Below are 12,453 nucleotides of genomic sequence, written 5' to 3' on the forward strand. Positions count from 1 at the left end.
CTGTGTTTTCTTGTGGTTTTGAGACCATCATAATCTAGGGGCATACCATGTACAAAGTTGTGCACAAAAGCATTGAATGTCGACGTTAGTACTAAACTAAGTGCACGATTAGGAGAAAAGAAGAAAAACAAAACTATCTCAATTGTTTTAGGCCAAATGACCTTACCTCAATGTGAAACGGAACAACCTTTTTGTGAGAGAGTTATGAAACTAACTTTTGTGACGTGTTTGCTCTTTCTTCTTCATTTTTGGCCTAAATTTCTCTTAGATAGAATCCAGGCTTGTTGAGTACACTCTTGTCCAAATCCACCTTTATACTTGTTTGCTAGTACGCTACTTCATTCACATCAAACATGATCACTTTCTCTATTGTAATGCATGCTTAGCACAAAGTCATAATGTGCCTTCATGTTAATGCATGTAGGATGATTCTCCATCAAGGCCAACGTGAATCATTGGGCTTGATTACCACATATAGATATCTAGGGTTTCCATATTCACATCTAAACCCACATGTAATGCGCTTCATTGACCCAATGGACAACATGGTTTTTGTTTACGAGCCCTATTCTATACAATATTATCACATGTCTTGACCTTGTAGGGCTCGCTTTTTTGCATGTTTGAGGACAAAAAGCTAAACCTCAACCTCATGTGTGTTTGAGCATGTATGCCACACATAATTGATGTGTTTTACTCTACATGAAGCTTTCTCTTTAAAACTACCCTCAAAGTATCACATATTTGACATGATATCCATTGAATTTCATTCAATGAAGAATAGGGTACTACTACGAGGGACATTTTAATGCAAACTTCATCTTGATTGTCCTAAAGTCTAGATATCTCCATACATAACCATTTCACCCTCCTTTGTTGCTTCAATCATTTGTGAGTTGTTATTGTTATGACATGTAAGTTGAGCACGCATCAAGGCATCATCTAAGTATATATGTAGTGAGTGTGCTTCTTAAGAGTTTCTTCGACATGATGTCTTGGAAGCAAATAATAAAGGTTATGCATCCGAAGTCATCCTTATCTATGCTCCATGCAAGTTTGTTCCAGAGGTTTGGCTTCATCTTGTGGATTCATGTACATACACAAACGTTAATTCTAATATAGGTTGATCAATTTATCTCCACTTCACTAACTTTTTTAGACTAGAACTTAGATGTACAAGTTTCGTTAGTTATAAATTCAGTATATTACTTCATCAGGAACTAAAATCTTTCTTCTTCTTCTTCTTCTTCTTCTTTTCCTTTTGTTAGAATTGTTAAAACAAAAGAAGCAAAAACAGGTATGCTAAGCATGATGCTTTCTGTACAAATTTTCTGAATAATGCGGAAGAGAAGCTGTGGGAAATCGAATCTGAGACCCTTCCGCCGCCCCCAAATGGATCATCATGAAGAGGTTGATAAAAGCAGCGCAGAGTTCAGCGATGATATGGATCGATTCCACTCTGCACCTCCTGCTAGATTTGGGGCCCCTTCCCAATGTTGTCCTCATCAATTCCCACAGGTACAACAATTGGGGCATGGACAAGGGCCGGAGGAGCATAAGAGTGGGTATGGGTACAACGTTGTTGGGTAGTAGAGACCAGTAGGAATATACGTTGGTCCACCTATATAACATCCATTATAGTTGATACATACTCATATTTGTCAAATCTACTACCTCCATGGATTTTTTGATTGTTTAACAAGAAAATGTCAAGCAAAACATACACAAGTTATTGATTTGTGAGCACATGCGCGTGCATTACCTGGATAGCTAGGAGATATATGATGTAGAGGTAGAGGATGATGAGGGTGATGATATAAATGAGGGGGGTGAGGATGAGGTGATGAGATTTGAACGTGTGCGGTTGTGCTCCTTGCTTGCGCCGAAGTAGGTTCTGTCAATCGTGTTGGTGGTGTTGATTGTGTCGCAACCGATGGTATTGGTGTCATTGACACTTGCGCCGGAGTAGACTCTGTTTGAGGTGGAGGCACAGGGGGAGGAGGTGGCATTTTCTCAGGAGGCAATGGTGCAAGAGGCATCACTGCTTGTGGTGGCACCTCTACATCTCCATCTAGACACCCTCCACAACACCTATCCACCACTCCTTTGGACCCGTAGGGAGAACCATCACCCACATGTCTACTAATGCATGCTCGTCTTATGGCCTTTGCAATGATAAGGAGGATAATTATCGTCGTGACGACAATGATGACTCCCATTATGGCTAGTCCTGGGTCTGGGTGATGCCCCTCATGTTGTTGGGTTGCATTGTAGGAGAAATCCACATTGGTTGTAGACATAATGTTGCTTAATTTTTACAATCTTACTGTATAATATTCCTAGGGGAGTGGTTATTGTAAATACAATTAGAAGAAGCAAAAAGAGAAGGGTATATATTCCCCGTCCTATTGTGTTATACCCATTTTATAATATCTCTCCTTGGTCAAAAACTTATGTTGCTTACTTTTCCTCGGTTTCTATTGAAATGTTAAATAAAGTAGGCAATCCTTGTTTATTACATTGTAGTCCTTTTTCCTACGGAAGTGGTTACTATCAATGCAACTAGAGAGAAGGAAAAATGGAAGGGCATATGTTCCCCATTCTATTGTGGTATGTCCATTTAGTAAAAAATCTTTCCCTAGTCAAAATCAACATTCCAATTGGAATGTTAAAGAAAGGAGGCGATTGTTTTTTATTACTTTGCATTCCTTTTTCCTCCCAATTGAACAATATGGGACGCATGTTTTCCTTATTGGAGTATGTAAGTATGGTGCTTAGTCCATCCTAATATCATCAACATGTATCATTTGTTTTTTTAACACATAATCTTGTTGTTCATATAAATAAACCATCCTTTGTCAATCTTGCTTATGCAGTTCCTTGGGTCATTACTTTATATATATGCATGTATATTTGGACATCATCATTAAATCAACAAGATGCCAAGAGAACCAATGTCTTTTGGTTGTAATCGTAATGAGTACACGATCCCATTCCATTGAGCCATGCCCACATGGTTATATCTCATTGCAACAATTTTGTTTCTTGACATAAATTTTACCCTCTCTCCACATTTGATTGGTGATGACCACCCTCTTTGCCAATAGACACATTTAATCTCTTACCACTACTCATTTGTAATGGAACAATTGCCTATTTTTATTACACATTCAATAGGGTTTATTTTTTTGGGCACTATTCTTTGTGAACCAAATTTATATTTTCCCTTTCATTTGAATGACATTTCTATATCCTTCCACGATGCTAAATTTCAATAACATACCCAAGAGTTTTCATCATTAAGCACAAGCATGACACATCCTGTGTTATTCCATTTACACAAATTTGTTGACTTCACTTTGTTTATGGATAATGTTTATTATTTAAATTTACACACGTCATTTGTGAAGCCACAACCACTTGTTTATTTTTTTCTTCCCGCAACAATACATCCACCAAACACGACTCTACATTTTCCTGTTACAATGTGCTTTCACAAGGGATGATTATATCAATTTCTTGTCGCACAAACAAAAAACGTTGTTTATGTGAACTATAGTTTAACATATTGCAAAGAAGGAACATTGGTCGTTTTAATGTTCTTAGAGTTTAATGCTTGAGATGTGGGTTAGACTAAATGAACATGATTTCTCACCTCTCTAGAGTAAAGAAGCTTCTCTCCACATACATAGTTCTAATTTAATTTTATGTTATTTAATTATAGCAAACTAAGCATTCATATATGTATACATACATTAACAAGATTGTAATGGACTTCTCTCAACGTGAAACATATGTGTTAATGATTTATCACACCCCAATAACATATTGGTTTGTGAAATATACTAGATAGAATTTGTATGAATCCTATAGATCTCATTGTTATTGACCGTCTTTTCCATACAAATCTTATCCATAAGTGTTGTCACATCAAATTGTTCAAATAGTTGAAATGCCAAAGTTGGCCTTGATTGATTGCAAGGTGTTTTCCAATTACAATTCAAGTTCATATGTAAATGTTTTCAACAAAGTCATTGTTATCAATTCCATAAAAACAACAATAGAATGACCAAATATGAAACTAAACAATGAAGTAAATCAAACAATAACGATATGAAAATCAAACTCCCAAACCAAGAATAACACAACTATACGAACACTCTTTGGCATTATATTGCATTATGAAATTTGTCCTAAAATATTGCCATCGTTGATTCTAATGACAACATTGTTGAACCCAAATAACATGTTGACTAAATATTGAAATACCATGTTGTGTGTGTTAATATCTTGTCATGTTGTATCCTAATATTTCATTTGCATATGATTAAGTAGATCGTTCATAAATATTGAATGTGTCAAGATTCCTTTCCAATTAAGTAATGATATTTCATTTACACCATTTGGTATCTTTCCAATTAAGTAATCATATTTCATCTACAACCTTTGGTATCTTTCCAATTAAGTAATGATATTTCATTTACAACCTTAGATACCTTTCCAATTAAATATCCAATTAAGTGTTGGGATGATATTTCATTTACAACCTTTGGTATCTTTCCAATTAAGTAATGATATTTCATTTACAACCATTGGGTAGAACGTTGCTCTAGTTATTCTTACAATCCTCTTATATGTACCATGGCTAACTTTAACCTTCAGGTAGGCTTACTATACTTGTCATGAAGTTGTTCCTACAAATTCGGGGGATTGAATCATAAGTGACGATAGGTTATTATCCAAAAACTCAAACTCACAAAACATGCCATCTTGAGAAGGTTTGATAACAATATCATATTTGGAATGATTATTGTTGTTGAGATATCAAGGCCATACCACACACCCTTTGGGGCACATGTACTAGACTCCACAGTAAAAATAAAATGGATGGGAAATGACTCAACTTGAATGAATTCACACATTAGCTTCATCAATGGGTTATCAATTTGAGCTACTCTAGTGGTAGCACTAAAAGGTTTAGACATGGCTTTTGGTGATTGAGGGCTCGTGTGACAAGCATATTGTTGTAAGGATGGTGGGAACTCATTGAACTAGTAAAAGTTTCAAATGGCTTCTCAACCATCCATTTCCATGTGGACTTGAATGAATTCACACATTAGCTTCATCAATGGGTTATCAATTGGAGCTACTGTAGTGGTAGCACCAAAACGTTTAATGGCTTTGGTGTCTAAACTTTTCGGTGATTGAGGGCTTGGTGGGAACTCATTGAACTAGTAAAAGTTTCAAATGGCTTCTCAACCATCCATTTCGTATGCCCACGTGGCAATGTGGTGTTGAACCTCTAACATCTATTACTTACATGACAAGGAAATTAGCTTCCATTTTGTTGATACCATCAAGTGTCACACTGCTTCCATGATAAGGAATTTATCTTCCTTTTCTTTGTTGTCCTTGGGTGTCCCGTTCATGTTGAGCAAGTGCAATTGGCTAGATTTTGTTACCCATTGCCATAAGACTTTTGGCAATCATCAACAATGTCAACATTCATTGCATCACCTTGCTACCATCATTTTGCTTTGGCCATTGGTACGAACCAATTCAAGGGATTTTTGAAGGCCTCTTGTTGGGTTGATAAAACGCTCAAATTGTTGTTGAAGTGCAATCAATGCCTCAAAAGTTGCCATTAACACCAATTCTTGATCGTAAAGCCACTCCTTTGTATGTTTTTCATCCATTAACCGTAGAGGTCCCTCGTAACTATCAATGAAGGAGGTAGGATGTTAAAGAAAAACTAATGATCAAGCAAAAATTATATATTTAAGGAAATAAATAGATTAAGGGCACATTACCTCCAAATCACCCCCCAATCCAAGGAATTACAATGGATCATAAACACCATCGTTATTCTATACCATCGAATATCACCTAAGATCATACCTTATGTGTAAATCCACAAAACATTATCATTAACAAGAGCCTCACCATACCACTGGTGTCTGAACAAGGTTTTGATAGAGGTATTCCTCTTCCCTCGTGACATTAGCTACTTCTTAGTTTATATTTGCACCCTAGGTTTGCATGCCATTGCATATACTTGACATGTGTCCAAATCTTATGTGATTTACCTGAATCTTAATATACCCATAAAACCATTAATATTTTGGATCTTATATAAATATTACAATTCTTCACGTAAGGGCCTTCAAAACCTAATTTTTAACAACGTTAACCCCTCCTACAACTCTCTTGAATTTGTCCTTTGCCTATTGTAGTTGATGGTGAATGAATTTTTTCTCCACTAGTTGGAATTTGTCCTTTGCCTATTGTAGTTGCTGGGGAAAAGCAACGAGTTGTTTCTCCACTAGTTAGGGTCATTGTTTTAGATATGAGTGATTGTATATTTACAACTATTTGGTTTGATCACTTACCATGGTTACAAGTTACAACAATGATATAGTTCATTATTTTCCCATCCAACATTACCTTTACAAGCCAAGGCACTTAGAGGCATCTTGAAGCTTATATTCCTTTGTAGCCACCTTGACGCTTAGCTCCTTCACGAGTCTAGTGATTTGGAGTAACTTTTCATTTAATTACCATTGTAAGAGAAACTAATACAATTGATAATTGTGTTTTTTCTTCACTTCATTAACCACATGTGCCCAACCATATTTAAGTCCCTTATAGTTTTGTTTGAGCTTTGTTGTTGTTGGTTCACATGTTTTTTTTATCCATATTTATCAACCCCATGTGACAGACAATTAATGACTAAGTGTTGAGAATCGAGATATCAAGCTCAATTATGATTGTTTAGTTAACCCATTGTTAAGATCCTTGTAGTTGTAAATATTTTGTAGTTGCCTTCATGTAGGTCAACTCCATAAGTGTTCGATGAAATAAGATGTTGTGCTTTGAATCAATGTTAGATATTTTCTAGACATCCTATTTTCTCACTCATTCATTGTAGAATCTTGTTACCATTGCATGTCCACTCACACGTGGTTCTTTTGAAATCGATGTTTAATAGTGTGAAATGCACATAAGAGATAAAAAACCAGTCTACTTAGCTTCTTACTTCTTAATCAATTTATAGTTGATACAACGGAACCCATTTGGGTTGGCTTGGTTAAACAGGGTTTGCTAAAAGGGTGGGTCAACTTGAGCACACACATCCTGAAAAGGGTGAGCTAAAAGGGTGGCACAAAGGAACACATGCACACCACATTTCCCCCCTGCGAGAAACAAGAGATTGAGGGGCATGAACAAGAACAGGACAAGAACAAGAACAAGAACAAGAACAAGAACAATGGCTTGTCGAAGGAGGGGGAGCATCTGATAGCAGGTTTCAAATGGAAATCCATCGTTGATTTTAGTGCGAGGCGAGGGTTACACCCATAGAGTGCTTGAAAAGGGTTGATTTATGCAACCATCTCGTGTTTGAGGGTCTTGTTGAGGCGTTCGGTGAAGATGGCGTGGGGATGTAAACATCTATGGACACGTAGTTGAGGTGCAACGACGTTGAGGACATCCCCATGGAACTGTTGGCCTTGATAGTTGGACGGGGCTAATGACGAAAAACGAGTTATCAATCGGCGAATATAGATCAATCACTCCTGTGGACTAAGGGCCACCTAGACTTTGCTGAGGTGGGGGACAGGAGGGCTATCGTGTCATCTCGGAGGGGGATCGAGGAAAGATCATATGGTGGCGAAGATAAATCGCTCCTGTGGACTGAGGACCACCTGGACTTTGCTGAGGTGGGGGACAGGAGGGTTATCGTGTCGAAGGGGGATTGAGGAAAGATCATATGGCGGCGAGAGATGAATCGCACCTGTGGACTGAGGTGGGGGACAGGAGGGCTATCGTGTCAGAGGGGGATCGGGGAAAAGATCATTTGGCAAAGAAAGATCAATCACTCTTGTGGTCTAAGGGCCACCTGGACTTGGTTGAGGTGGGGGTCAGGAGGGCTATCGTGTAGGAGGGGGATCAGAGAAACTCATGGGACAAGAAGTTAATGGGCAACCTAAGGTGAGGGGGAAGAATTGGTGGGGCAAGACATAAAAGTGGTGTGAGAAAGTGAGAGTGTCTAAGGTGAAGGTGTAGTGGGCTTACGTGCTAGAGAGGTATAGATGGCGATCGCCAAAAACGGACTTGGATGGAGGAAGTGGTGGATATCGGGAGGCCTAACTAGTGAACTAAGGTGGTGCTAATAGAAGAGATACTACTACAAGAGACTAACAAGAGTGTCGGTGATGGTGGTGAGGGTGATGCTACTTACGAAGCGGAAGAGGTAGATGCTTAAATGTGGGGGACTGGTACCCCGCATCTCCACCAATATGTGAAATGCACATAAGAGATCAAAAATTAGTCTACTTAGCTTCTTACTTCTTAATCAATTTATAGTTGATACAACGGAACCCATTTGGGTTGGCTTGGCAAAACAGGGTGTGCTAAAAGGGTGGGTCAACTTGAGCACACGCATCCTAAAAAGGGTGAGCTAAAAGGGTGGCACAAAGGAACACATGCACACCACAAAGGAACACGTGGTTCTTTTGAAATTGATGTTTAATAGCATTTGCTCTTTTGTGCTTATTTTCTCAAGTATTAATCATCAACTATTATTGTATGATTATTGTTTAATTATTTCTCTCTCTTAATTAAATTTTCCTCTCATATGCACACAAGCACAGATTAACACATATGCTTCCACTATGTAATCACACACATGTGACATGATTAAGAATCACTCACATAACTAGTACTAGTTACACATATGATTAGTACCTAATTAGTATACAATTACATACAAAATAGTATATATTGGGTAATGTACCAAGTATTTATCTAGTTTGTTTTGAAGTGCCATGTTGAAAAGAGGATCTCAAATTGTCTTATTCATTTGCAACACAGCAAGAAAAGAAGATGGAAAGAAAAACAAGTATAGATAAGGAGATAAGAAAGGGAAACACAATTAAATCACCAAGCAAGGAATGTCCCTTTTAGGGCATTATTCATTTCCTATTTAGGACTTGGTAATTTATCAAGGCATGGTCACTATTGTTGTAGTTATGTGTCCCGACTTTAAATATAGTCAATCCTTAAACTATCTAGTTGTTAAACCTTTTCTATACAAACTACACTATGTTATCCAATTCCTAAACATGAAACTTGTTATAACTTCTTATGTACATACCTTTACCTATATTGCCATATGGCACATGATTGTTAGTTGTTGCTTTGCTTTGGCTCACTTGAGTTGGTCTCTAGCCTAACTAGGAATGGATTTGCCAACATGGTAGTATGGTTTTGGCCAAACACCATTCATCAAGGAAGTGGCCCATGCTATGATGAAAAGGAAGACAATAAGCACTCATAGCAAGCATAGGTTGTAATAGTATCTGAAAACATATTTTTGGGGCATCCCAAAGCCGGGTTATTTATCTCATGCATTGGTGCCTAACTACTCGAGTACATGATATGACTCCGCACAAGTGATCGTATGGAAAGCAATCAAATTTGTATCACTTAAATGTTTTGATAACATCTATGCATGCATATTCTATGAATTCTAAACAAACTAGTTGTTGCAAAGTCAAGAAACGTGTATTTTTTTAGCTATTTCCTTAGGGTTTTAAAGTTCACATATGTCACTTCAACGAATCAACATTGTGGTATGCTCCAAAGTTGGTCACAACTACAACAATCGAGGACATCATTGTTGTCAAACCAAACCTTATAATGTGTGACTAAGTGACTATCATGAGCTATTGAGTGACCACAACACATTGAGGGATAGTAGAGACCTTGACAATATCTCTTCATCCCATCCCATTTGTCTTGATAGAGGAAACATAAAGATGATCTATAGAGCTCCATTGATTTGACAAAACAACTTCATCCGTTGATGATGAGATCGATGAGCATATCAAGAGGATACTTACTATGCAAATTTTATACTCCAACGATACATTTGAATCACATTTTTTCGAAGGGATTAACATGACTCATACCTTGGAGCGTTGCACTTCCAAGTATCACTACCAAGTCTTGAAGGGTAGCTCTTTCCATGGGTGGGCTAACCAAGGAATTAGTGGATGTCACTCCCCAATGGTTGGGCCCTCTATTTTTTTCCACTTTCTACCTTTCGGGTCTGCCACATCACCACAACAAGTGTGTTAAAGTCCACCCTCGTAATTAAGTGATGTGAGATATCTTGATAGAATGGCCACTTTCCCATTGTGATAGATTGGTTCAAACTTCGATGCAAAATACGCATAGAATATCTTACATAAACCAAGCATGGTTCATTGTTAATATGAAATCAAAATCATGTAATAATTTAATTACACAAAATTTGGTTAAAAACTTAACACTACTTTTGAAGTGCAAGAAGTCTAATTCAAAAGGAAATTGTAAAGACTAAATAAAAGGAAGAACTTAACATTTTTTTTGTATTTCAAATATGTTATATTATTCTAATTATTGTAATTGTACATATCAACATTTCATCATTTGTGGGTTGCATTACAAATTTAGTTATGTGAGAGTATGCTTCATCACTATTTTATGGGATACTTGTTTCTTCATTGGAATATTTCAAATGCATATGTATTAATAAGATTGTTTGGCTCTTGTTCGATCCAGATTCCAAACCATGATCTAATGACTCATCCAATATTTAATTGGAAGAGACCACCATGATATTTGATGTGAGTGCCAATGTTGGATCATGATTCATAAATGATTTGTTGTATCAAGAGACATACAATAGCAATTCGAATGTTTTGAATGTCAATATCGGTATCGTAAATGAAAACCTCATGAATTCAATTACACAAATAATTTCATTAACTCTACCCCTCTCGATTGTCATGTGAGAAGTTTTGTCAAGAAGGGAAAAATATAAAACTGAAATCCATAGAGGATATCAAAGGTTCTAATGATTGTATTGGTACCGATATATAATCGACAAGAAGGTCAAGTACGCACATTTGGCGCAATATTTCAAATTTGTCTTGATAAGGCTCTTTGACATCCACCTATTAGTCATAACATAATGGCTAATAGCATAATACCATCATCCATGAATGAAATAATATGTTTGAAACAAGTATATGCTAATGCAGAATTAGAGATTCATGGCACATAAATGATTTGCCGTATCAAGAGACATGCAATAGCAATTCAAATGTTTTGAATGTCAATATCGGTATCATAAATGAAAACCTCATGAATTCAATTACACAAATAATTTCATTAACTCTACCCCTCTCGATTGTCGTGTGAGAAGTTTTGTCAAGAAGGGAAAATATAAAACTGAAATCCATAGATGATATCAAAGGTTCTAATGATTGTATTGGTACCGATATATAATCGACAAGAAGGTCAAGTACGCACATTTGGTGCAATATTTCAAATTTGTCTTGATAAGGCTCTTTGACATCCACCTATTAGTCATAACATAATGGCTAATAGCATAATACCATCATCCATGAATGAAATAATATGTTTGAAACAAGTATATGTTAATGCAGAATTAGAGATTCATGGCACACCTAAATTTTCTTCTCATTAGAGTGTTGGTGGGCAGTCATTAAGTCTATATCCTATGTACACACGCTATCAATGTAAATGCAAACAACTACATAAAATTAAACATGGAGCCAAAAACCGTAAATGTTGAGGTGGAAATTTAATATTAATCAAGTTTTGTTAGTATTCCCCTTTCACTCACATTGCAAGAAAACAATATAGACGTTGATATGAAGAAAACGGTTGATGTGCCTCGCAAAGTAACAATACAAAAATCATCATCAAATCTATTACGTGTGAAGTTTAGAATTTTGATGAAATAATTTGGTGGATCTAAAAGCATTAATTTATGGAGACATCCAAAGTCTCTTCTATGATGTGTGAACTCATGACAAAAGCGGTGGTTGTTTCGTGCATGTGCAATGCACAAAGGAAAACATTAAGTCCCTTTCGAAGGTAGGTGTGTCAAATATAGAGAAAAATAAACAACCAATGCAATAAACAACAATTGTTTGGTTTGTTCAAATGTATGTATGTACATCTTATGAGTAGTGTTTTTGCATGACGTATAAGCCAACAATGTCCAACGAGATAGTGATGATCCCTCTACTTGAAAACCCATGGGTGAAACCCCTATACTTTCATTTCCAAATAAGACGCAATCCCCATCACTATCAACTCAAGTATCTAATACATAGTTATCAACCACTTCACTTTCCTACTACCAATTTTTGGAACAATGTGTGACCCACCATTACCTACTCCTCCACCCCCCCTCCCCCACCCAAACTTAAAATATGTGCCTTTCAAATCCCTATAAGGACATGCAACGCTAGATCTAATCATCGCAACTACTTTTCAACAACATGCCCCTAATTTAGAATATCATTCTAGGATGTTGTGGTAAACACAATCCAAATTTAAAGGGAGGAGTCCGAGGAGAAATAATAAGTATCCAAT

At 36.8% G+C, this 12,453-nt stretch overlaps 1 protein-coding gene across 1 annotated transcript; it reads right to left on the reverse strand.

Annotated features, from left to right (window-relative positions):
* Positions 1-1,279: 1,279 nt before the first annotated feature.
* Positions 1,280-2,378, reverse strand: LOC147850147 (uncharacterized). Its single transcript, XM_087336585.1, has 2 exons — positions 1,763-2,378; positions 1,280-1,621 (listed from the first exon to the last, which is right to left on the reverse strand). Exons 1-2 carry the CDS (start codon positions 2,298-2,300, stop codon positions 1,506-1,508), a joined length of 654 nt encoding a protein of 217 aa, XP_087192711.1. The 5' UTR covers positions 2,301-2,378; the 3' UTR covers positions 1,280-1,505.
* Positions 2,379-12,453: the final 10,075 nt, after the last annotated feature.

Source organism: Azolla caroliniana, unplaced genomic scaffold, assembly GCF_043228905.1.
Source record: "Azolla caroliniana isolate FFs.n. ecotype wild unplaced genomic scaffold, voAzoCaro1.0.p SCAF_21, whole genome shotgun sequence".
NCBI classification, from domain to species: domain Eukaryota; kingdom Viridiplantae; phylum Streptophyta; class Polypodiopsida; order Salviniales; family Salviniaceae; genus Azolla; species Azolla caroliniana.